General features: G+C 37.9%; 1 protein-coding gene across 2 annotated transcripts in view; it reads right to left on the bottom strand.

Annotated features, from left to right (window-relative positions):
* Mtpalpha (monolysocardiolipin acyltransferase Mtpalpha) overlaps positions 1 to 27,361 on the bottom strand; it is a 370,336-nt gene that overhangs the window by 239,389 nt on the left and 103,586 nt on the right. For both annotated transcript variants that reach the window (XM_090373365.1, XM_090373366.1), the window contains one exon: positions 14,497 to 14,635. In XM_090373365.1, coding sequence (XP_090229491.1) covers positions 14,497 to 14,635 — 139 coding nt within the window. The remainder of the gene's footprint in view (positions 1 to 14,496; positions 14,636 to 27,361) is intronic.

Below are 27,361 nucleotides of genomic sequence, written 5' to 3'. Positions count from 1 at the left end.
CAGGTAGCAAGCACAACTTGTCAGGCATATCTGAGATAATGTCTGCAACAACCTCAAGTTTACAGATTAGGGGAAATGGGAGGAGGTCATTATCCCACTTTATAACACAATGGTGCAATTAAACCTATGGAGGCTGCATCTAAAGAGAGAGATATTTTATGTTAGGAAAAGGGCTACTAGATTGGTGAAGCGCACTAAGCATTATTCCCAAGAGGAATGACACAAATGATGTGGTCTTCAGAGCTTAATAACTAATCTCCTCAGGTGAAGGGTTAGTAAAATGTAATACATTGTCGGGGCTTAGAGGGGAACAGGTATCCTGTGTGTTATCAGACACTCAGCCTAAAACACTGATGGATCCAATATCTCTCTATTACAGAAGATTTAGGAGAAGTCCGGTTGGCCTGCCTCCCTAAAATCCACTCATGCACACCTTCTCGATGGTGAGCCCTGTTACGTCACTTAGGTGGCAACGAACGTGCAGAGTGGTTCTCTTCAAGACGCCTGGTCAGCGTGAAGAGGAAAAGACCAATCCCTCCAGCAATGAGAGCACAACAATACAAATGGCCCTCAGTCCCCAGCAGCTTTCACTCTCCCTCTTACGGCAGCGAGAGGATCAGAGTGGAAGCAGAGGGTGCTAAGAATCTCTGGGTACGACCAGGCTGCCATGCACGGAAATTGAACTTGGCCTGTTATAACGTACGATCACTCATCGGTGAAGACAGGATATTAGAGCTGGAAAAGGAATTGGAATATCATCGGTTTGGCTGAAACAAGAAGAAGAAATGAATCACTTATAAGTTTATCAAGTGGAAATCTGCTGTACACCAATGGAAACAGTGAAAAGAGTGAAGGTGGAGTTGGGTTTCTGGTCCATAAAGATTTTAAAAACAACATTTTGGAATTCAAAAGTACATCACCAAGGGTGTCAAGACTAATACTCAAGATTTCTAAGAGGTACAAGCTAAAGATTGTAATGATTTATGCACCAACATCGAGCCATGATGATGAAGAGGTTGAAGACATGTACACTGAAATTGAGAGTCTTCTAGATGAGCAGAAAACCCACTACACTATTATTATGGGGGACTTCAATGCTAAGGTTGGAAAAAGGCAAAACAGTGCAGAAAGAGGAACTATAGGAAATTTTGGAATTGGTGAAAGAAATAAAAGAGGTGAAAGACTTGTGGAATTTGCAGAATCTCAAGGAATGTCAGTAATGAACACTTTTTTCAAGAAAAGGGTGAACAGAAAGTGGACATGGAAGAGTCCAAATGGATTAACAACTAATGAAATCGACTTCATCCTCACTAACAGAAGATATATTGTGAATGATGTTACCGTCCTGAATAAGGTAAATGTTGGAAGTGATCACAGAATGGTAAGATGTACACTTGATATAGACATAGGAAAGGAAAAAACTGACTCGAGTAAATAATACAAAGGTCTTTGAAATAACAGAGGAGGAGAAAAAGCAGTATGTACTGGAACTTAAGAACAAGTTTGAGCTTCTGCAGACTGCTCAGGACCAAGATATCGACGAGGAATATTACAACTTTCTGAAAGTGATAAAGCCCAAGAAACCTATAGGGAAACAGAAATCCAAAGAAGAAAAAATTAGTCAAGAAACACTTGTCATGATGAACCAAAGACGACAAATGAAGAGCAAGAAAAACACTGCCAGGGAGAAAATTGAGTATACTGAGTTATGCAAAGCCATTAGAAAGAGACTCAGAGAGGACATAAGAAGATTTAACACAAGAAAAGTAGAACAAGCATTAAGGGAAAACAAAGGATTTAAATCAACAGCCATGAGCAGTAATACAGAAAGACAAATGATACTGAAACTGAAGAATAGCGAAGGTGTACTTATAAACAGCAGAGAAGGCATAATTCAAATAGCAGAAGACTACTATAGAGAATTATACGAGGAGCGAGGGAATGATACCAGCAGTGGGGAAGATGGATTGCAAAGTAGCAACACATACGACATACCCGATATTCTTCCTGATGAGGTAGAACATGCATTGAAGAAAATGAAGAATCGGAAAGCCCCGGGGGAAGATGAAGTTACTGTATAGTTGTTAAAATTGGGAGGCAGAGACATAACACAAAAACTGGCAAGGCTGTTCACAAAGTGCATTAGAAAAGGTGTGATGCCTAAGCAGTGGAATAATGCAATCATAGTTTTGCTGCATAAGAAAGGAGATAAATCAGAAATTGAAAATTAAAGACCAATTAGCTTGTTATCCCATATCTACAAGTTGTTCACAAGGGTCATTACTAACAGATTAGAAAGAATACTTGATGAGAATCAACCGAAAGAGCAAGCTGGCTTTAGGACAGGATTCTCAACTATGGATCACCTTCACGTAATATCACAGCTAATGGAGAAAGCAGATGAATATAAAACACCATTATGCCTGGCATTTGGGGATTATGAAAAGGCATTTGACTCCATACAGCATAAGGCAATGTTTCGGGCACTGGAAAGACAAGGCATAGATACTCCATATATTATGATTTTGAAGAAAATATATGAGAGTGCTACATCCTTTATTAGACTAGACAAAGACAGTAGGAAATTTAAAATCGAGAAAGGAGTTCGACAAGGAGACACAGTATCTCCGAAGCTGTTTACTGCTGCCCTTGAGGAAGCTTTCAGAAGATTAGACTGGTCGCAGAAAGGAGTCAATGTGAACAGAGAGTACCTAAACCATTTACGATTTGCAGATGACATTGTGGTCATAAGCCATGATCCCAAAGAATTAGAGGAAAATCTTAATCAGTTATGCACAGTTAGTAAGGATTTTGGACTAAAGATGAATATGGCTAAAACAAAAGTAATGATGAACAAGTATGCCACGGAAAGGGAAATAATGATTGAAGGAGCAGTAATTGAAAAGGTGGAGTCATATACTTATCTGGGACAAGTTATTAGCTGTAATAATGATAAATGGCTGGAAGTCAAGAGAAGAATAAATTTTGGATGGATAGCATTCAGGAAATATAGTCACATACTGAAGAACAATATCCCAGTTTGTCTGAAACGTAAAATAATGAATCAATGTATACTCCCCACCATGACTTATGGAAGTGAAACTTGGGCACTCACCAAAAGAATGGAAGAGAAGCTAAGAACTACACAGCGAAGAATGGAACAAATTATATTGGGAATTAGAATGTTAGATAAGAAGAGAAACACATGGATTAGGCAGCAAACTCAAGCAAAGGACATTCTTATCAAAACTAAAGAACTAAAATGGTCTTGGGCAGGACACATAGCTCGAAGACATGATGACAGATGGACTAAGAAAATGGTACTACAGAATGGTACCCAGGAGGAGCTAGAAGAAAACCTGGAAGACAAAGGCGGAGATGGATAGATGAAATTCATGAGTTTTTGAGTAGTAAATGGATGGCCAGTGCTCAAAACAGAAGGAACTGGAAAGTTGCTGGAGAGGCCTTCATCCTGCAGTGGATTGAAAATGGCTGATGATGATGAATACATTGTCTGGGGAGTAAGACAAGAACCACAGGGCACAATAAAAAACTAGATGTTATTAAAGTTACCTTCAGATGAACGTTGTGGAAAGTTAGAATTTGTTGCTGCACGTAACTCGCCATTCCGACACAAGCAAGGAATGACTGCACCTCTTGCAGAGTGTGCTTATATAGCTGAAAGTAACGTCATCACCTACACATGTCAATCTTATCTGATGCAAATCTGTAAGATTGACATGCGTATATGTTGCCACATATTTATGTTATTCGAACGACAATTACAATTTGGTTGGTTGGTTGGTTAGTTGAGTTTTATTGGCGCATCAGCAAATTAGGCTATAATGCGCCAAAACTTTGTCAAAAAAATTAGTAAAACATTCAGTGACCTAATGAATTAGGTCACTAAGTCAGGGTATAAAACAATTATAAACTGTAAAAGACAAATATCTGTAAACAAGTAACATTAGTAAATCTTAAAATAATAAGATTTTTTTAAATATGAGTAAAAAGGTTTACTGTTTTTAGGAAACTAAAAATAGCAGACACATGGTCATTGTCGGATAAAATCTGACTGAGTGTATACGGCTCAGTCAGATGGTTAAAAGCGGTAAAACGAGCATTTCTAAAACTGGTACAGTCACATAAAAAATGTCGCACTGCTCGCACATAGGAGGGTCATCAGCCCTCAGCAAAAAGGAGTGTGTGATATGACAGTGTCCTATGCGGAGCCGAGCAAGAACAACTTCCTCTTTGGAATCCCTGCGTAAGCTGGACCGCCAAGGATGGATCACAGGCTTAATTCGACATAGTTTGTTTGCAGTAATCAGTCGATGCCACGAATCTTGCCACTGAGATTGTAGGTTACTACGGATCGCTTGCCTGTAGTCTGTATAGGGGACTAACAGGTCAAGATTATCTGTCAGGGCTGCCGATTTGGCTGCAGTGTCAGCCAAATCATTTCCTCTAATCCCGATGTGACTGGGGATCCAGCAGAAGCGGATATCGAATCCACTTACATAGAGGCTGTATATTATCTGCTGAATTCGGGACAGGGTTGGATGATTAGTGTGTGACATCGCTGATAAAGCCTGTAGTGCACTCATTGAATTGGCATATATAATACACCGTTGGTAACGGTGTTTTCTTATGTGATCTAGAACTAACTCTATGGCATGCAGCTCTGCAGCGTAAATGCTGCAGTCAAGGGGTATCTGCTCTGATATGGTATTATTTGGAAAGACAGCAGCAGATCCCACATACGATTCTGACCTCGAGCCATCTGTATAAACTGGCAAGAAGTCAGAATGTTCTGCACGATGTTGTGAATAGAGCTGAAGGTAGACAGAAATTGGAGCATTAGACTTCGTCGCAATCTTGAGCGAGAAGTCACATGCTGGTGTTTGTGCATGCCAGGGTGGAAGGGTCTTCTTTGGCGATCGAGCAACCTTGTCTACCGAGATGTTAAGCTCATTGAGTAGCTCTTGAACACGAATGCCAAATGGGCGATTGGCGGGCCGTCGTGTGTTATAAAGATTTTCCCATCGTGGCTCAAAAACGGATGTCCACGTGGGACGGTTCGGCAGGGACTTCAGCTTGAAGGCATATTGTAGAGACAACTGCATTCGTCGAAGCGACAAGGATGGTTCATTTGCTTCGACATACAGACTTTGGACAGGTGATGTTCTGAATGCACCAGTAGCGATACGAATGGCTTGGTGATGGATGGGGTCAAGCCAACGAACAGCGCTATTTCTGGCAGATGCATACACCTGAGACCCATAATCTAAATTTGAGCGTACAAGTGCACGGTATAGACGTAGTAGAGTGCATCGGTCTGCACCCCAAGAGGTAGAAGAGAGAGAGAGCGGAGGATGTTAAGCCCTCTCGTACACTTTGTATGAAGCTGACGAATGTGTTGAACAAATGTCAACTTTTTGACAAAAAAGAGTCCCAGGAATTTCGCCCCTGATACAACTGGAATGGTGTTTTGCCCAAGTCGTAATTCAGGCTTGGGGTGGAGGTTACGTTTGCGACAAAAATGGATGCAAATGGTCTTCTCCGGTGAGAACCTGAAACCATTGGCCGTGGCCCAGGTGTTAACACAGTCAATAGCTTGTTGCAGTTGTCTCTCAATAACCCTCATATTGCATGATTGAGAAAATATGCTGAAGTCATCGACATAGAGTGCACTGTTTATAGTTGGAGGAAGTTGTTCAGAAATAGAATTTATTTTAATGGCAAAAAGCGTAACACTTAAGACAGATCCTTGTGGTACCCCCTCCTCTTGGCAAAAAGGCCGCGAAAGGGAGGATCCTACACGAACTTGGAAATAACGGCAGGATAAAAAAATTTTAATAAAAATGGGAAGGTGGCCTCTCAGACCGAGGTTGTAAAGGTCTTTTAAAATCTCCAAGTTGTGCTTTAGATAAGTCTCCTGGAAACAAAAGCAAATTGGTTCGTGCTTTTTGCAGGAGGGCCTTGATGTCATCAGTGTTTCGCCGGAATCCACGACAATTCCATTGTAGGAATTTAGCCATTATTTTGGCTTGGTGGGTCCATTAGGCGGCTTCCGAGGTGCTGAGGGCTTACCTTTTTCAGTTCTGGCTTTATCCTTCCTGGGGAAGTATGGACGCTGACCAGTGTCCATTTCCTCCTCAGCAAAGAGCTCCAAAACTGAGTCTTCTTGTACCTCCTTCTGCTCGACATCCATGCTTTCTTGGGTACTAGGGAGTACTTCACCTTTCTTATTCTTTTCTTTAGCAATTGCTTTTGTTAGTTGTGGAGCATTAGGAGGTACCGATATAGGAGTGGCAGCTGATTGGTATTTCTGTGCAGGTTTTTGAGGACTTAAGAGATAACGTGCGATGGGAGTGAATGATTCTTTTGGAGGAATGGTCATGTCCGTCTGAGTTCCGATGGAACATCTCCCTGCTACCTTCTGGGCGTAGGTAGGTTTGTTGATGTTGAGAGATTTCACCGCTTTCCTTGCCTCCCGGTACGATATGTTTAGCTCTGCCTTCAGCCGTTGAATTTCTTTTTCTTCTTTCCACCTCTGGCATGCTCGTGAATAGGCTGGATGTTCTCCCTCACAGTTAATGCAGGTGGGTTTTGCGGCTGAACATACAAAGGGTACTAGGAAAGTTTTGCAATACAGCTTTGTTTATTTAATTTTTTCAAAGTAATTTCCTCTACATTCAATACACCTCTCCATCCTCCGAAACCAATCTTTAAACCAGTTCTGCCAAGTTTCAATAGGGAGTAAAGCACACTCGTTGTCCCAAGCCCGTAGAAGGTCCTCATCACTGGAAAACCGCCTCCCTTTTAGCTTCATTTTCACATGCAGGAACAGTGCAAAGTCGCAGGGAGCAAGGTCTGGGCTGTAGGGAGGGTGCTCGAGAAGTTTCAGTCCTGTCGTGGTCAAATATTCGGTGCAGGCTTTGGCACGGTGAGCTGCAGCATTATCGTGATGGAGGTACCAGGTGTCCATTCTTGAATTTGGCCGCAGGTTCTTCCTAGATCCAATGACTTTAGGCAGGCATTGTTCAGTATACCACTTAGATGTGACTGTCTTCTGCGTGTCCAAAACGACACGTTCCACAATTCCACTCGATTTGAAAAATACAGCTATCATTTTCTTCTTTACAGATCGGGATTTTCTGACAATTACGGGTGTGTCGTCATCATCAAAGACCCAAACTTTGTTTTGAGCCTTGGTCGGCAGATCGTAATAGTACAGCCAAGTCTCGTCACCTGTCATGATGTTGTTCACATACCGAGATTGTCCCTTATCAAACTTTTTTAACATCTCCCGGCACCAAGTCACACGTCGTGTCATCTGCTCTTCAGTCAGTTGATGCGGCACCCAGAGAGAACAAAGTTTCTTCACGTGCAAATGATCTTGCAGAATCGAACGAATTGCTGGTGCATTTAGGCCCAAAGTATCCTCTATCTGTTGGTAGGTCACTCGCCTGTTTTCGTCAAGCATTTTCCTCACAGCAGTAACGTTTTCCTCCGTAACTGACGTTCGTGGCCTTCCCGGCCTCTCCGAATCCTCCAGAGTGAAATTTCCCCTTTGGAATTCTCTATACCACCTGAATATTGTTGTACGATGTGGACAATCATCATCTAGTGCAAGAGTCATTTCTTCTAAGCACTGGTCTATGGTTAAACCACGCACGAAATTATGCCGCAAAACTGTTCTTATCTCATTTCGTGACCACGATGCCATCGCAAGCACTTTACACTCTCACTACTAATGAATAACTGAGCCCATCGACTTGGCGCGGCGGCTACTATGCATGTATGAACATGTCTCAACATGCAGCAACAAGCAGCTTCCTGTGATTCATTGTTGCGTCATATTGCAAAACTTTCCTAGTACCCTTTGTACTGTTGTTTCGTGGTCCTTTGCACCACATCGAGCGCATGCAAGGACTCCACGGCAGGCCATTTGAGAATGTCCATACTTCTGGCATTTAAAACAGCATAAAGGGTTCGGAACATATGGACGCACTGAGCAGTTGATGTAGCCAGCTTTAATCTCATCAGGAGGTTTGGGCGAGTTAAAAGTCAGGATAATGCTTCTGGTTTTAACAAGCCTCCCATCCCTACGCGCATTTATTCTCTTAACGGCAGTAACTCCCCGTGGTTTCAATTCTAAGCAGATTTCCTCCTCGGTTACATCGAGAAGGTCCCATTCCGAAATGACACCTCTCGATGAACTGAGTGTTCTATGTGGTGTCACGGTTATGGGTACTCCTCCGATTGATGTTGCACGGAGTAGCTGCTCAGACTGCCTGTCAGTTTTGGTTTCAATTAAGAGGTCTCCAGAACGGAGCCCCTTAACTGATTACCCTGCTAACCCATCTAACCCTTTCTGTATGAAGAAGGGCGACATTTTGCCAATCGGTTTTTCTGTGGTAGAATGAATAATTAAAAATCTTGGAACAGGCCCTGATGATATTTCTGTTTGCTGTCTCTTTGTAGCAATAATGTTATCTGCCTCTCCGTCTGTATTTTCAGATAGGGACCGGGTTGGGGCCCCTGAAGAAGTAAGTTTATCAGGATTCATATAGTTTTTAAATTGTTCAGTGCCCGGGCTCCCCACCCAGCACGGAGCCCAAAGGGATGCCCACTACCCGGCATGCAATAAATGCGCTCGGGAGTGGAACGCCAGGGCTACCCAGACACTATACCCGCACCGCCGCCAGCCTGAATCCTGTCCCTCGGACTATGAGGGTAGGGGTGTGGCATTGACACGGTTGACCCTCGCAGGCGAGCCTACTAGCCGATTAATCTTTACCGGGCCTTCCAGGACCACCTGTCTTGTCGAAGCAGGGGCCAAAGTGGTGTATTGAAGCTGGGCCCCTCAACCACCAGGTTCCCCCTTTCCGAATTTCCATGGGTCGCAGCGCACGGCAAACACGTCGGATTCCATTGATTTAACCGTGGAACCTGGGCTGTGGGCGTTGGATCCCAGTGATGCTAGTCTGGAATTCCAGCAGCGTCACTGGAAGATCCCCTCACCACGTATAGGTGCCCACATCGAGGGGCAATTACAATTTAATACCAGTGTGTGTGTGTGTTTAAAAAATTAGATTTAAATCAATAAACCTTACACAATGGCACTCTAATATTTCAAAAGAGAATACACAAAAATATCACAGTTTCTCAAAGCATTAGACTGATTAAAATATGCAATAATGACAATAATATTATAGAAACACTTATACAATTTAGGTCTAAGCTGATTGATAATGGATTTCCAGCTAATTTTATTCCTATAAACCCTCATAAAGCCATTTTTATTGCTATAAATAAATGGCACAATAATATAAACCCAAATTACATCATAGCAAAAGTATTTTCTATATAAGTAACATAAGTAACTCAATTTTAATATAAGCTGCCACTGGTTCATATATTTTTCTATTACATTTAAGAACATTCCTTTTCACATTAGTCATTTTGAGGACTTGTACATATGTATATAGTAGGCACTATCTTTAGAGTATGTAATATATAGCTTACGCTGATTGAAAAAGTTGTACCTATATTTGTTCTTAAGGTAGTAATCAATTTCATTTTTTAAAAGATTATTTTCATTTCTACATTGTAAAATATTTTAAAGGTTTTTCATTCCAATTGGTTTTGTTAATTTGCATACTAAAAAAAAAAATTGAGAGCCATCTAGGATTTTCTCTGAATAAATTTCAAATTCTGCAGTATACATTTCAACTATAATTTCAGTTTATTAGTTCGTCCAAAACATTTTCCGAAATTCAGAGGGCACTGGTGTTTTTTGGTTAAAATTATTTATTTATTTAGTTTGTCCTTTAGTATTCAGAACTGAGAGGGCACTGTTATCACTAATTGCTTGGTATAAAGTAACATGTGCTCAACATTTTCATTCTTTTACTTAGTACAGTTCAAAGTGGTAAGCAGTTTTTTTCCTATTTATTTATTAAAATTGGTTATTTAACTATTCTTAATTATCTGTTCAGCATAGAAGCTATGTGGTAGTAATAGGTTAATTTAACTGATCTGTAAAAGATTTTTATAATTTATTATAAAATCAGCTAGTATTTAGGCATTTGGAATTAGCCATTCCTTTATTTCCTTATTATTCTGCATTTCATCATTATCTTTATTTATTAAACACCATCTGGTGTCCTCTTGTAGTCACACCAGGATCCCTTACTAAAGATACGGGCAGTTATGCCCCTGATATATATCCTAAGTACAATTATATAAAGCTGTTTTCTTTACTTTTCACTTTTTATTACCTAACCCTAATTTTGCTTACCTCAAGATCTATTAGAGCAATTTGAGGGAAATTGAGGTACTATTACTATATTTATCCCTACTTCCTTTCTCCTTATGTCAGCAGAAGCTTTCTTTTGCATAAATATAAATCAAATAAAATTACCACAACTGAAATTGAAAATTATGGTTGGCCCTCTATTTTCTACATTCTATATATTCATTTCGAAGTTATCTGTCGGGCTAACTGTTATCTTGCCTGTTTGCTGCTAAATTTAAATTATAACCAAATTAGCCATTATGTTTATTAATTGGACTTTGTTAAACAGGCAGATTGCAATCAGAAACAGATAGCTCTGTTAATTATTGGTGGGATATATTGAAAGGGGTTAGCCCTAGAAAAAGTTCCTTTCAATGTATCTATATATCAATAATTAGCCACATAATCATTATTGTATTATATAAATATATATTATTACTAATTATATGTTTATTTCCAGGGTATGGCATTGTAGACCTACACAGGCTATCTTAGTCTTTATAAGTTATTGGCCTTATGGCCCGCTGTATACATTTATATACATATTCAGTATCTATATAGTACATATTGTATTTTAACAATAATAACTATATATATACAGGGTGTCCGAGGAGGAAAGGTCAATATTCCAGGAGGTGAAAGGATAGTCATTTTAAGCAAAAAATTCATATAAATATGTGCCCTATCCTGAATGGTTTCCGAGCTAGAGGCATTTGAATATTTATTTTTCAAGTGACAAATTTGGAAGATTTTATAATAAATTTTAAAAAATGCCACCATCAACTTCAATGCACTTTTCATGAGAACATGGCGTGTTGCTTGTCTAAGTGAAAATTCATTTTCCTTTATATGGGCAACATCGTCCATTATGCGAGCTAGCAGATCATCTCTTGTATCCACCTTTCTTCTGTATACTTCACTCTTCATCCAACCCATAAACAAAATCTAATGGGGTTAGGTCTGGAGATCTTGGTGGCCAGTTAATGGCACCACCACGACCAATCCACCGATTAGGGAAAATTTGGTCCAGATGTTGCTTCACATGTCTGCTAGAATGGGAAGGGGCCCCGTCATGCTGAAAGTACATAGCACACCATGTGGCTAAAGGAACGTCCTCTAGTTGTTTACCTAATGTATTTTGCAAAAATTGAAGGTAATTGTGTCCTGTCATTCGATGTTCTAAAATAATGGGACCTATCAACAGGTTATTGATCATACCGCACCACACATTGATTGAGAAACAAACTTGGAAATTTGTTTCCACTGTACCACATGGATTCTCGTGCGACCATTGATGAGTGTTACGTGTATTGTTGATTTCATTCCAGGTAAACGTGGCTTCATCAGTAAATAGTATTGATGGAAGCACTTCACGACTGGCATTTAACCAATGACAAAATTCAAGTTGGGTGGCACTGTCCCCTCTGTGAAGATTTTGCACACACTGTGGGTGAAATGGGACAAGCTCTCTTCATGTAGTGTTCACCACACACGTGTTCGTGAAACACAGAGACATGCAGAAAGTCTTCACGTGCTAATTGTAGAAATAAGCTGAATTTTGATACTGTTGCACATGGAAGAATGTGTTCCTGTTCCTGCACATTTTCTTGACGTCCTCGTTCAGATGAAACATGAGCACTGGGAAGCATACCACTTTCATGCAATGCATTGAAAACTTTGGAAAAAACTCTACAATCCGGAATTCAACGTGTAGGAAAGGACCGACAGTATTCTTCAACAGTAGCAGAGGCACTACCAGCACAGAAGCCGTAAACATAGCATATCTGCATATTTGGCATTAGTAAAAATGTGCAGCATTTTTAGCAAACACTTCAACAATTAGAAATGACACTGATGCTACTCACTGATTCACTTCTACAGTCACAACAATCAACTGATAACTGGCAACTGACAATCAAATGGCAGTCTGATGGGAGGGAAGGAAAATATTGTGTGCCAATTTCAAAACAAATGCACATTAAAGTAGCTCTATCTCGGAAACCTTTCGGGAGGCACATGTTTATATGAACTTTTTTGCTTAAAATGACCTATACTTTCACGTCCTGGAATATTGACCTTTCCTCCTGGGACACCCTGTATATAACATTGAAACATATGTAATACAGAGTAAAACCTATACTTGAGATATGAAACCTATTGTTTTGCGTTCCATATATTTTATACAATGTAGACTGGCACACTGATGGCAAATTCATCAATTAGAAACGAAGAATGAAATTAAGCAGAAATCTGCAGACTTTTTCTTTAAATTTAAAAGCAAAGCCATAGCTTTGCTATTTTTTTTTTTTTGTAAAAAAGATGGGATAAAAACAAACTGAGAACACTGAACTGATGAAGGGGGTTTCAAAGAGGTAGTCTTCCTCTTATATCTAGAGAGTTGGCAGATAAGCAGATGGTTTATAAATGTTTGTGGAGGTTATTTATCCTGGTCAGTATGGCAACTATAAATGGAAAGGACTGTTCAAAATAGTTAAAATTTAAAGCTGATGAACTGATGTAAATGGTTGGAAATATTCACGGAAAATTGACAGGCACTGTAACAATGCCTGTCAACTTTTTTAAAATGCACTGAACTGTTACAGGCACTGTAACAGTTCAGTGCATTTTAAAAACCCAATATACAAAAATATGCATATAAGCTTATTAAACAATGCATAAAAAATACTAAAAAGACACTGTAAAGACTAAAAGAGCAAACTTGTAGATGTTTGCCTGCACTACAGCAGCAATGCCAACAACGTTGCAGGAAAAGGTGCTATTAGTGAAGCTGTACTATCAGAACAGCAACAATGCAGCTGTGGCTATCAGAGAATTCCGGCGTCAGAAGCACATAAGGCTTGGACCTATGACTTTTTGTGCTGTCCGCAAAATGATTGCAAAATTTGAAGCGACAGGACATCTTGGTGTTCAACCAGGTAGAGGTCGAAAATGAGCGAACTCCTCACCTGTTCCATTACTGGACAGCAATTTTATGAAATGTTGGCAAATTTCACAATACCAGAGGTGCAACAATGTGGGTGCCTTCAGGATACCATATTCATGCAAGATGGTGCACCACCCCGATCACCGGACCTCACTCCGTGCAACTTCTGGTTGTGGGGATTTTTTAAGAACCAGGAGTATCGGGAAGGATGTCAAACTCTGGCAGATCTGAAGGACAGCATTAGACATCATGTGCTGGCTATTCCAGTTGACATGTTAAGTTCTGCTGTAGAAAATGCTGTTCTTCGAATGGAAACTGTTGTTGAACAAAATGGAGGACACACTGAATTATAGTGCTATTGAAGTGATTTGTATTGCCACAGTGCCGCATAATGACAAATTTCGTAACTAATTTTTTTCCCCAATAAATGGTGAGTGCGTTCTTTATTGTACCTGTTGTCCAAATTTCTCTTCAGTACGAGCCTTAGAACACACTCCAGAGCTCTCTACATAGGAATACTTTAATTTTAACAATCCTGTATTTTCAACTCAATACTGGCTCTTGAAAGGGCTCATATTCAAACATTTTATGTAAACAATAATCCACACCTCTGATATGATAAGTCCTCCATTATTCACCTTATAACCGCCATCAGATTCAGATGGGGTGCTGGATGAAGTGGCGTCCTTTTTATTTATTGTACCTGTCCAAATTTCTCTTCAGTATGAGCCTTAGAACTCACTCCAGAGCCCTCTACATAGGAATACTTAATTTCAACAACTCTGTATTTCATATATTAAATTACTAACTAGCATTAATAAATGATAGAAGCAATAGTTAGTAGGTAGAGGTACTTAGGTGACAAGACATCTAAAGTAATTTTCCGATTTATAAGTAAAGGGGACAAACTCAAGGTTTAGTTTATGTTCTTTCCCTTGTAAAATGAAATTTAAGAAATAACAATGTTTTTATATATAATCATAGAGAAACCAAGAATTATTGTAAGTGGTGGCCAAAGCTGCTTTTCTTTTTTCTTACAATAATAGTGTATTTTAGCACTCATAGTACTGCTATTCATAATTTCCTTTATCCATTTTTTCACCAATCACTTAAACTGTTTTGTAATTAATTACCTTGCTAATGCAAGGTAATTAATTACGAAACAGTTTACCTTGACACATTAAAAGCTGGCCAATTAGTCTACATCAAAAAATATTTATAAACTAATATCCACTATTTTCATTACCTCAAGACCGCCTCCAAGACAAGAACCCATAATAGCTGCCACGACAGGCTTGCTACTCTGCTCAAGCCTTTCCAACAACTGCTGACCTGACTGAGATAAGGCTGTTACTTCATCAGATGAGTTACATTTTTCTAGCATTCTAAAACAAATAAAACATATGGATGACTATTTTAAAAATTTTCTCACCATTATCAATAATAAAAATTTTAACCATAAAGTTAGGAGCACATTTTTTGTCAATTAAATTATTAGAATGGGATAAATGCAACTCACTGACTACATTGATTTTGATGTTATTTTTTTATTAATAATGAGTAACCCTGTATAATATTTACCACACTTTCATTAAGTCAAATAAATTTCATTAGGTAAAAAAATAATGTGGAATAAATGCCTACATAATGCAGAATAAGGGTTAAATGGAAAATCACAAACAAAGAAAATCTATACTAGAATAATCTAGCATCATCATCATCAGCCATTTTCAATCCACTGCAGGATGAAGGCCTCTCCAGCAACTTTCCAGTTCCTTCTGTTTTGAGCACTGGCCATCCATTTACTACTCAAAAACTCATGAATTTCATCTATCCATCTCCGCCTTTGTCTTCCAGGTTTTCTTCTAGCTCCTCTTGGGTACATTCTGTTATTTTCTTAGTCCATCTGTCATCATGTCTTCGAGCTATGTGTCCTGCCCAAGACCATTTTAGTTTTTTAGTTTTGATAAGAATGTCCTTTACTTGAGTTTGCTGCCTAATCCGTGTGTTTCTATTCTTATCTAACAGTCTGATTCCCAACATAATTCATTCCATTCTTCGCTGTGTAGTTCTCAGCTTCTCTTCCATTCTTTTGGTGAGTGCCCAAGTTTCACTTCCATAAGCCATGGTGGGGAGTATACATCGATTCATTATTTTACGTTTCAGACAAACTGGGATATTGCTCTTCAGTATGTGACTATATTTCCTGAATGCTATCCATCCAAAATTTATTCTTCTCTTGACTTCCAGCCATTTATCATTATTACAGATAAGTATATGACAGTCATAGTTACCACAAAAACAGTCACAGTTACCACAAAACAGTCATATAACAGTCATAGTTACCACAAAACAAAGCAAAAACTTAAGTCAGCAGAGAAATGCTTAAGACATGAATGCAAAACAATTAAGATGTAGAAATGGCTCCTCCCTGCAGTATAGTGATGTAGCCAATTAAAGCATGCTAGTTAGCAAGGATGATCACGGTACTGGCAGGGAGAGAAAATAAAAGCTTACTTTTTAGAACCACTGATTGCCACTGCAAACTGGCAGAAGTTGGTACCACGACTACTGACAGAGGAAAAGTAAGAGAACCTGACTGGTGGGGTTCCCCCCCACCAGTCAAGAGGGGGAAGGGAGGTTAAACAATACCAGCATATACAAGGTCCCTGCAAATCCTCAAAATATTTTAATGGAACGAGTCTTGTCAATCACCACTAAGATGTCCATAATAGTGCAACTATGTAGCATGAATTAAAATCAAAGTAAATCAGGTAGCAATGGAGGTATAAACTGTGATGCTAAGCACTCTGCTGAAGTTAGCTTTTAGAGATAACCTCCACAGTAAATTTGGAGTTTACTGTGGAGGTTATTGGAGTTTACTGTGGATGGAATTTCTGGCTGCAGTAAATTTGACTGTCAAATTTACTGCAGCCAGAAATTCCATCCAAGTCAATTTCTGGATTTCTCTAGTAGACAGCATATTAAGTGCTTGAAACAATATGAAAAGATTGATTTTTATATACTGCTGTGCAATGCTGGCTAAAAAACTGGAAATCAAGGTATATACACAAGAATCCAAATGTACAACTGTTTAACAAACATAAAAACTGGAAACACATAGGCAGTAGGGAGTTGCTGCAAATGCTGCTTATACTCTTTGTCAGTCTAGAATTAACAATGACTATTACAATGACATCAGAGAAACTGTAGCCGACCGGGCTAGCCGAGTGGGTAAAGTACCTGCCGGCAACCCAAAGGTCGCGGGTTCGATTCCCGCCTCGGGCTTGGATCAAAGTACTGCAAAAACCTTGGGAGGTGCAATATGGCCACAGAAGCCGATGCGCCAACAACTACCAAATCAAAAAAAAAAAAAAAAAAAAAAAGAGAAACTGTACAAAATTAAACAATCACATGGTTATGGTTTACCAGTGGTAGGTAACCAATGTTTTCAAAATGCATTTTATCATTTGCATTTTTTATATAATTTATTCCTGGGGTCTTTGCACCCCAAACAGAACTATACCCCCTCTTACGAAAATGAGTTGCATCCCCCCTCAAATTGATATTAATGCTGATTTTTTTTTTTTTCCCCCAATGAAATGATCTGAAAGATAAGCATAACAAAAATGAACTTTTTGAACTCTGATTAGCATTTGTAACCTTGAAGAATCGAAAATATTTTCTTATTATGGTTAATGTATATGGCTTTATACATCATTATGTTTGAATACTATATATTAACCCCAGGGGCTCACATCTGGTGAGTATTGGCTTGGCATACCTAGGGTCCTGAGCTGGATATCATCATTTTTCTCTTTCTTGGTGATTCCCTTCTACTTCTGACACTTGTTCTCTCTCTCTCAGGATAATTCAGAATTTTTTTTTTTTTTTGGATGGTGCAGCATAAGCCTAAGGCTTCCTTCCACCACAGGCTAATAATAATAACCAGTGATTAAGTAAATTTGCAGTTTTTTCACAACATATGCTTGTCAATGTAAACATTAGAGCAGGAGTAAAAAGAAGTTAAATAGAATTAGAGATATTTGTCTCTGTTCAATTTTTAAAGTGTTATTATTATTAGCTATAAGGTGCAAGGAAGCATGAGGCTTATGCTGCACCAGCCAAAAAAATTCCCGAGTTACCGAGAGAGAGAGAGAGAGAGAGAGAGAAGAAGGGAATCACCAAGAAAGAGAAGAATGATATCCAGCTCAGGATTCATGTTATGTATTTTAGTGGAATGATACAGGAAAATTTCTGGAATTTATACGGAGCCCAAAAGTAATACAAGCATGTATGAAAGCATTAAAAGAGCAATTATTTAGTTTTTTTCATAAAGCTGAGCTATTTCTTGTTGATATGCCAATAAGCAAGGGTCAGCACTTAAAAGTCTTCAAAACTATGAAATTTTAACACTCTACTGCCAGCTGATGTTTTATAAAAATAAAGTTTTATTTTCCAGTAGAGACAAAGGATTAATAATTAAACATGCCAAATAAAGTTGTCATTTTTAAGATAAACACATAAGATATTTGCTGATCTCAAAATAAAGATTGGAACAAAGTCAGGCAATTAGAAGAAAACTGGAACTAACTTAAAACACAGCAAATTTTCATTTTTTTTAAGTAAAATTTACACCACCTTCTGCTGGTGTATACAACTGAAGACTTTTATCACTGTTTGTCAAAGATACATTATGAGAAATTGTCTTTTAAAGATTTTCACATATTTAAATGTGGTTATTTAGTTTTCTTGGCAGAAACTACTAGTTAACAGTTAACACAAACAAACACAATGTTTTGTGCTTGCATATTGAAGTTGTTATTTTGTAATATATTTTATCAGAATTTTAAACTATAAAAATTCTTATGCTGAACTTTACTAACAAAAATAATTTTAAAAAATGTGAAAATGCATCTGTATCAATATTTTACCATTAGCAATGTTTAACATGTCTTTCCTTTGTAACCATGGGTTTCAGACCTATGTCTGCTGGGAGCCCAATACAGTCATCAGAACATTTAAGCCTTTGTTATTTTAAAAATGCTTAAATCTTTAAAATTAGGATTTAAGGGTGCATTAACCCTTATATCCTACTACATAATACTTTTGTTTCAGGAATGGAGAAGAACAATCATTTATAAGTAGCATGGTTCATTGCTGCAAGGAAAAAAAAAAAAAAAAATTTTAAGAAGTTTTGAGATACACTGATACTTTTACTTAACAGATTTTACCAAAAAACCTTCAGTTTTTTAAGGCAAGTGCACAGCAAATAGTATTTTTTTTAATATATAATTTGTATTGCACCTTAGTACCATCCAGCCTCAGCATGAATTGTTGAGGAGGCGTCCATCCTGCAGTGGGTTGATAATGGCTGCACTTTACTTTTACTTTTTACCATCCAGCCATGTGATTCTTTAATTTTGCATTCAAGTTTAGCTACTGTAATGGTAATTTTTTTATTTTACGCTGATAAGGACTACAAGCAACTCTCAAAAGAATTCTAACGCCTTGTGTTTTAGCATTTCTTCTGTTTATTTAAAAAAGTTGTATGAATGGGTGGATGTTCCTGTGTGTTCACAATATTGCTCATTACATGTACATAAAATTATAAGTAACGTACCTGGCTAGTGTGGCACTAATTCTGTGCTGGTGAAGTGGGATCCCTGAGGTTCAGCTCGAAAGTAATGAGCCTACATTAATTGTTGACTGAATATAAAAAGCATGAGAGAGTCTATCTAGTAGTGTGACACCATGGTCCACTTTAAATTTTAGTAATGCTAGCACGGGAACCTGATAGGTACTGATGCTGCAAAGCTTGGAATGTCTTGTCATGATACAAACAGCAGTTTTCTGATGTCCATTTTATGGTAATTTCCACAAAACAGTATCGATTTCCACAGAAATTTTCAATGAAGGAATTATGCAGGAAAAATTCATAATAAACAATATCCTGTGAGTCAGAAAAATATAAGAATGATGTTCACATTTCACTGAGATTCAAAGTGGCCTTCTTGGCACTGTATAGAAGAAGAAAGAGTCTTATATATAGTGTCAGGAAGCCTACTTCAATGTAGTCTTTGTGACACGTAGACTGATTCCAATGCATCTGCAATTTCTGGACCTAGAAGTTGTAGAAGCATTAGAATGAAGTCTTTCATTGAACTCGGTGCTCTCTGTGATCATCAGAGAAGATGAGAGGGCAAACTTTGCTGAAACACGTCACAATCTCAAATCTTTTGTGTTAAAATCAATTCATATCATTTCCATGGATAGTTAGAGGTCAATCAAATTCAATTCTGCTGATGAGGCTACTTGGATACACTGCTTTTTTTTGGGAACAGCTAAGTGGAACTTTATTTCTTAAAAATTACTGTTTCTTTGTAACTTTCAATTGAAAAATTAGAATTGTAGTTATTATTTGTGATTCTGCCACCATTTTGCTGTATCAATAACATTTAAATTCTGTCGCCATTCTTATAGTACCGATATAGGCAATACTTGCAAATTTTTCAACATAGTTTTGTAGCAGTATAATCAATATCAGAAGAGGCCTATAAACTATAAATTTATATCAAAACAGATGTTTAATGAGACTCGTGACAGAGAAGAAAAATGCATGGGATGCATATAAACTATCAAGAAACTCGGAAGAAAATGGCAGATATAAGCTAGTCTGTAATCAGGTCACAAAGGAGGTTAGGCAGGCTAAGGCAGATTACGAGAAATCTTTGGCAAAAGATGCTAAGGAAAACAGCAAGGATTTCTTTACTTATATAAACTCTAAAAGGAAGGGAATAAATCTGATTGGTCCACTTGATATCGATGGTTCGACTGTTGATGATCCTGCTCAGATAGCAAACAAACTAAATGAGTATCTTGCATCTACATTCACACGAGTTAAGGTTTGAAAATGCCACAAGGTTATCAAATTGTAACAGGGTGCTTAATGATTTTGTAATAACCGAGAAGAAAGTGGAGGAGAAATTGTTGAAATTAAGCATAAGAAAGGCACCTGGGATGGATGGGATCTATCCAGTTATATTAAAGGAGGCAGCAAAGGAAGTAAGCAAACCCTTAGCCATAATTATGAGAGCATCCTTGGAATCAGGAGAAGTCCCCATGGACTGGAGATGTGCAAATGTATCCCCAGTCAGAAAGGGTGATAAGAGTAATTACAGACCAGTTAGTTTAATTTCTGTTCCGGGGAAAATAATGGAGTCACTGATTAAAGATGCACTGCAGGATCATCTAGACAAGACTGCAGTAATAATTCAGACACAGCATGGGTTTGTTAAGGGAACGTCTTGTCTACCAAATTTTATTGGACACTATGACGTGGTTACAAAAAATAATTTTGATATCATATACTCGGATTTCAGGAAAGCTTTTGATACTGTTGCACATGGAAGATCACTGTACAAATTGAGAAGTGTGGAATTAAGGGTAAGTTGCTACAATGGATAAAAGGATGGTTGAGTGGGAGAAGACAGAGTGGTAATCAATGGAAGCTGCTATTCGTGGACTAATGTTATTAGTGGAGTTTCCCAGGGTTCGGTGTTGGGCCCACTGTTGTTTTGTATATTTATCAATGATATTGATGAAGATATATCAGGCTTAATGTTCAAGTTGCAGATGATACAAAGGTTGGCAGGGTTATTAATGACAATAATGGCAGTGGGCTACTGCCATTATTGTCATTAACAACCCTGAAGTTTAACATTGACAAATGCAAAGTACTGCATATGGGTAGAAGTAACCCCAGAGAAACGGTGTGGTACTACACTTAGGGTGGTAGAAAATAAAAAAAAATTTGGGCGTAATTGTGTAGTCAGATATGAAGTTTTCTGAGCAATGCAGACAGGCTGCCAGAGCAGGTAATGGGGTATTGTCAATGATATACAGGAATTTTGCTAATAGGGAAAAGGAGGTGATTATCCCTATGTATAAGGCAATGGTCAGGTCATATCTTGAGTACTGAGCACAAGTCTAGAGGCCTCATTTTAGGAAGGATGTAGAGTTGCTTGAGCGTACACAGAGAAGGACAACGAGGTTGGTGAGGGGAACAAAGGGGTCCTCTTACCAAGAAAGGCTTAAGTTCTGCAAATTGCAGCGGCTGGAGACTAGGAACCTGCAAGGTGATCTGATTGAGGTATAAGGCCTTGAATGAGTTGTGCATGCTGAATTCTAATAGGATTCTTCCGCTTGCTCAGATTATGAACCTGAGGGGACCTAAATTCAAATTGAGGAAAGACAGTTGTAGAATAGATGCGGAAAGTTGCCTTTAGCCAGCGGGTGGTTGATTGGTGGAACAAATTTCCATCTGTCGTTGTGGAAGTTGATAGCTTAAATAAACTCAAGGAGGGGCTGGACAAACTTTTTGAGGGAATGGATGTATGAAATTATTTTTTTTGCTGATGTGCTTGCTTTCTTGCATCTCATGCCTCCATTACCACTACTACATTACCAGGGCAATACATTATAATATGCAAAGATGGGCAAGTTACTTTTTAAAACGAAATTAAGTTAATTGAATGATAAAAGTAATTAAGCTTAGTTAAAAGTTGCTCTTAAAAAACATGTAACTCAATTTCATGGAGAGTAATTAAGTTACTTTCAGGCTTTCATGTTTATTTTATCTTAAAACATTATTCTATCTTACATTGAATAAGTTCATAAAATACAGAAAACTAAAATTGCTAGAGGAATGTCAAATGAAATACAGTTAATTCCTTACAACATTCTGCTTTCAATGCCCTTTTCTTATGACACGCCATGGTTAATTCTAGTGTTATGCAATTTTTTAAAGAAATCTATAGTGCTCCCATTTAATCAATAAAACAAAGTAGACACAGCATTAAAAAAAAAAAAAAAAATGAATGTTACTGTAAGCATAAACCGTTCTTTTATATGCCGCATTTTTTCGATTCTAAGACGCACTCTTAGAAAACAGTACCCTATATCAATTGTATTCCTATGGATTTTTAACTCCAAGTTTCAAAGCAACTAGGTAGAATTACTTTGAGGATCATTCATCCATCCATTTTAAAGGAAGGTAATTTAATTCTTTTCTAGTAGTTCTCCACATTACTGGTATACACCCAAAATGAGAGCTTGAAAGTTCACAGAATGATTTACAATTTGATACGTGAGAGAAAAAAAAAAAAAAAAAAAAAAACCCCTAATAAATGTGCCATGTGCAAAAAAAAAAAAAAAAAATAAATAAATAAAAAATATTATTTTGATACAATTTTTAAGAAAAGTAATCTAATCTAAATATTTAATTATTAGACAAAACGTCAAAAATACTTTTTATTTGATAAAAATTATAATAATGCACTCTTGTTGCTGTATATGAAGTATTAAATTCAGAGAGGTGCAAAGCATGTCATTTATTAGGATTTGAAATCATGAGGAAAACCGTATACAACGAAACTAAATGACTATCAAGAAAAATGTGTGGAAATTAATATAGCAGTATTAATATTAGCAAAATGATGCAAATCCCACAACTTAATTTATCTATTTATTCAAGTATTTATTAAATTACTCCTTAAATTTAGATAAACTTCCAAATTTCACAAGAGTGGGGTGAAGTTCGTTCCAAATGTCAACTCTTGGATTAAAAGAGAATTTCTGATATCTATTTTGCAGTATTCCCTTTCAGTGTCAATTCACAATATTTGAAGCAAAGAAATATTGTGAAGACAAAAACATGCATTTTAAGATTCTTATTATTTTAGACAGTGCCACTGCTCACGTTCTCAACTTTGATAGCTTGTGTCCTAACATTAAGATGTGTTTTTACAGCCACGTACAGCAACTGTAATATAACCTGGCCAAAGGGGTTATAAGTGTTTTGAAGGCATATCATTTAACCCTTACTTTTAGGAAATTAATTGCTAAAACTGAAATGACCAATGAAAGCAATGAGGAAGGTTTTTTGAAGTAAATTTAATATATTTTAATTGTGTTGAAACTGGTGAACAAGAAACTGATTAAACCAAATTAGTGGACCTTCCTTCCTCTTAGAAGGGTTCCTATTTTGGGCGATGAACAGCTGTCAGAAAAACTTATATCTTGCTTTCATGCCTTTAAAGAATTTAATGGTAATTAGATGCAACCTCAATTGAAAATCTTGCAAAAGATGCAGCATGCCACAAAGTGGATGAACATAATGGAGAATTGCTTAAAAGGTAATGCTATAAACAAATGAGGATCTGACAGATATAGACAAGTTAACCACTGAAGAAGAGAGAAGTGACAGGGATGACAATTTGACAGAAGTTGCCAAAGAAAAAGAATTTAGATTATGAGCGGCACTTGGAAAAACTGATGAAGTGCTCGAACATTTTTGCAATAATTGACCTTCTCTATCATCATACTGCCATGGTAAAATGTGAAGAGAAAATGCCTTGTTATGCAATTATACAATTTCATTTCAAAAATTACAACAACAAGGAAAGCAAACACTCAATTCATTCTTCTTCAAATCTTGAGCAGCTCCTTCTAGAGTAGTGACTAGTGACTCTGTACCTTACCTCCTTCTACTCTTCTACATAATGGTATTACAGCATCCATATTCAAACATTTTTAGGTACAGTACCTAAATGTTAACATTAGCATTAGTAGAGGCAGATGATGCAAGTTGTTGTTGTTGTTGTTTGGTTTTTAGGAGCATTAGCAACTAAGGCCATATTGCTCCGGAATATGCGGTGGTCATTCCCTGACCTTTCCGCATCCTCCATATTTGGTGGTGACGGGCTCGAACCCCGGTCTAATCAAGAAGCGTGTGGTATGCACTGCTGCTCCTTCCCACCTGGCTACGGAGGCGTCAGATGATGCAAGAAAGCAAGCTATATCGCATCAGTCAAAAAAAAAAAAAAAAAAAAAAAACCCTTCTCATTTCACCCACTCCAACCTAAGTGCCTTTCTTATGTTAAATTTCAACATTTCTCCTCCACTTTGCTCTCAGTTATTACAAACTCCTTTACCTCCCTGATAAAGTTTGATACACTTCTGGCATTCCCCTCCCTAATTAATTCCTCATGTGTGAATGTAGATGCAAAATATTCATTCGGTTTGTCAGTACCTGAACAGGAGCATCAACAGCCGAACCATCGATATCAAGTGGACCAATCTGATTCATCCCCTTCCTTCTAGAATTTGCATAAGTAAAGAAGTCTTTACTGTTCTTCTTTGCATCCTTTGACAAAGATTTCTTGTAATCTGCCTTTACTTACCTAACCTCCTTTGTGACTTCATTACAGACTAGCTTATATCAACCATAGTTCTTCCACGAGTCTCATTAGTTCATCTGACATTGATTTAGGCCTTGAACAGCATTTCTTAGTTGGAACAAAAAAGCTTCCAAGATTACTTCCTTGAATGCTTCCCATTTAGAACTGGCTGTTGGTAAAATCATCAGTTGGTCCCCTGTACAGAATTCAAAAACTGTCTAAGACCACTGCAGTCACTTTTATAAAAGCAAAAACCCTTGACTTTTCCCTTTGATGGTAGTTACATCTTTAAGTAAATCTCACATCAGTACACAGTGATCACTGCCACGTAGTGGTTCCTTTATCTGCAGATTCTTAATGCATGAATATTCACTGCTGATAATCAAATCAAGAGTATTACTCCCCCTGGTTGCCTCTCGAACATGCTGCTGTAGAAAACAATCATCCAATAAATCCACAAAAGCTTTGCTAGCATGCGAGTAACTAACCCACAAGTTAAAGTCAATTCACCATTATAAGACATTCTGATTTACTGGCCCACTGTATTTCTGTGTATAGTTTGTTGTATGCATCAGTCATTAGGCATGTAACACACTCTTATTTTGCATCTCTATTCACACAAGAGGAGTTATTCAAGGAGGGGAATGCCAGAAGTTTATCAAACTCTAACAGGGAGCTAAGTGATTTTGTAATAACTGAGAGCAAAGTGGAGGGAAAATTTTTGAAGTTAAACATAAGGAGGCACCTGGAGTGGATGGGATCTATCCAGTTATATTAAAGGAGGCACCAAAGGAAATAAGCAAACCCTCAGCCGTAATTATGAGAGATTCCTTGGACTCGGGGGGGGGGGGGATGGACTGGAGATGTGCAAATATATCTCCAATTCATAAAGGGGGGGGGGGGGGGTTCAAAAGGTGACATAAGTAACTATAGACCTGTTAGTTTAACTTGTGTTCCAGGGAAAGTAATGGATTCACTGAATACTGGTTAAATAAGCATTGCAGGATCATCTAGACAAGACTATAGCAGTAGTTAAGACACAGCATGGGTTTGTTAAAGGGAGGTCTTGTCTGACCAGATTTGATTGGATACTATGATGTGGTCACAAAGAAACTGGATGCGGAAAATAATTTTGATATAACATACTTGGATCTCAGGAAAGCTTTTAATACTGTTGCACATGGAAGACTGCTGTACTAATTGGAGTGGTATGACATTAAGGGCAAGTTCCTACAATGGATAAAGAGATGGTTGAGTAGGAGACAACAGATAGTGATAATCAATGGATAATGCTCTTCATGGTCTAATGTTATTAGTGGAGTTCCCAGGGGTTCAGTGCTGGGCTAATCATTCTTTTGAGTATTCATCAATGATACTGATGAAGGTATACCAGGCTTAATGTCAAGTTTGCAGATGATACAAAGGTTGGCAGGGTTAACAACAGTAAAGACAGTATGCTACTACAACTGAATCTAAATAAGTTGGGCAAATGGGCTGAGAAGTGGCAACTGAAGTTAAACATTGACAAATGCAAAGTACTGCACATGGGTAGCAATAACCCAAGAGAAATATACCAATTGTGTGGTACTACATTCATGGAGGTGGAGAATGAAAAAGACCTGGGAGCAATTTTGCAGTCAGATATGAAGTTCACTGAGCAGTACAGATGGACTGCTAGAGTAGATCATGGAGTCTTGTCAATGATAGAGAGGAATTTTGCTAGCAGGGACAAAGAGGTGATTATTCCATTGTAAAGGCAATAGTCAGGACACACCTTGAATACTGTGTACAGGTCTAGAGACCTCATTTTAGGAAGGATGCAGAGTTGCTAGAATGACTACAAACAAGGGTAACAAGATTGGTGAGGGGGAACAAAGGGGTATTCTTACAAAGAAAGGTTTAAGTTTTGCAAATTACGGCATCTGGCTACTAGGCACATGCGTGGTGATCTGAATGAGGTGTATAAAGTTTTGTGTGGCTTGAGGAAGCTCAATGCTGATGGGATTCTTTGTCTTGCTCAGATTAACAACCTGAGGGGGCATAGATTCAAATTGAGGAAAGACAATTGTAGAATAGATGTCCCGAAATTTGCCTTTAGCCAGCAGGGTAATTGATTGCTGTAACATACTTCCATCTCCTGTTGTAGAAGTTGAAAACGTAAATAAATTTAAGACCGAGCTGAACAAGCATTTGGAATGAATAGATGGGTGAAATTGGAGTGTTCTTTTTTTTTTTTTTTTTTTTTTTTTTGGCTGATGGTGCATAAACTTGCTTTTTTGCATTGTATGGCTCAACTAATGCTTTCTCAGTGCTTATGTCACACCAAACTGTCCACCCACGTCAGCTGGATGCACTTTCTTAAACTTTGTGTTTCTTAACAAACAGAATCCCTCCTATCACGTCCTATCATTTCTGTACACATTGTACTTCCCAAATTCCAATTCTGCATTCCTTGTATCCAGTGGTGTATTTGGGCCAGAACGCATTGGAACAATGTTCCGGTCTTTTTCTAAATCTCATAATAGAAAATCATTAAATTTATCCACCTAATATTATGAAACAATGGCATAATCAAAGGGGAGGGAGAAATATCTATTTTACCCATTGCTACTAAAAATTGACATTAATAGTAATCTTTAAAATTAATATATTTCTTTAAAAATTTATTTAGAAAGAAAAATATAAATTTCACAATGAAACTTGAACGTTTCTTACTAAAGTACAATGTGTTAGATAAAGAGATCCAACTAATGAGATATACTGTGATGAATGTGAATGCTGCATTTCGATTTGCCATGAGCTGAACGCTAGAACTGGTTGTTCTATGAACTGAAGTCTGATTCAGTTACTGTACAGTCGATGTGGCATTAT

Source organism: Mastigoproctus giganteus, chromosome 5 (assembly GCF_048544385.1).
Source record: "Mastigoproctus giganteus isolate SK-2022 chromosome 5, ASM4854438v1, whole genome shotgun sequence".
NCBI lineage: Eukaryota > Metazoa > Arthropoda > Arachnida > Uropygi > Thelyphonidae > Mastigoproctus > Mastigoproctus giganteus.
The sequence above is the reverse complement of the archived record's forward strand: the minus strand, read 5'-3'. Positions and strand labels throughout refer to the sequence as shown.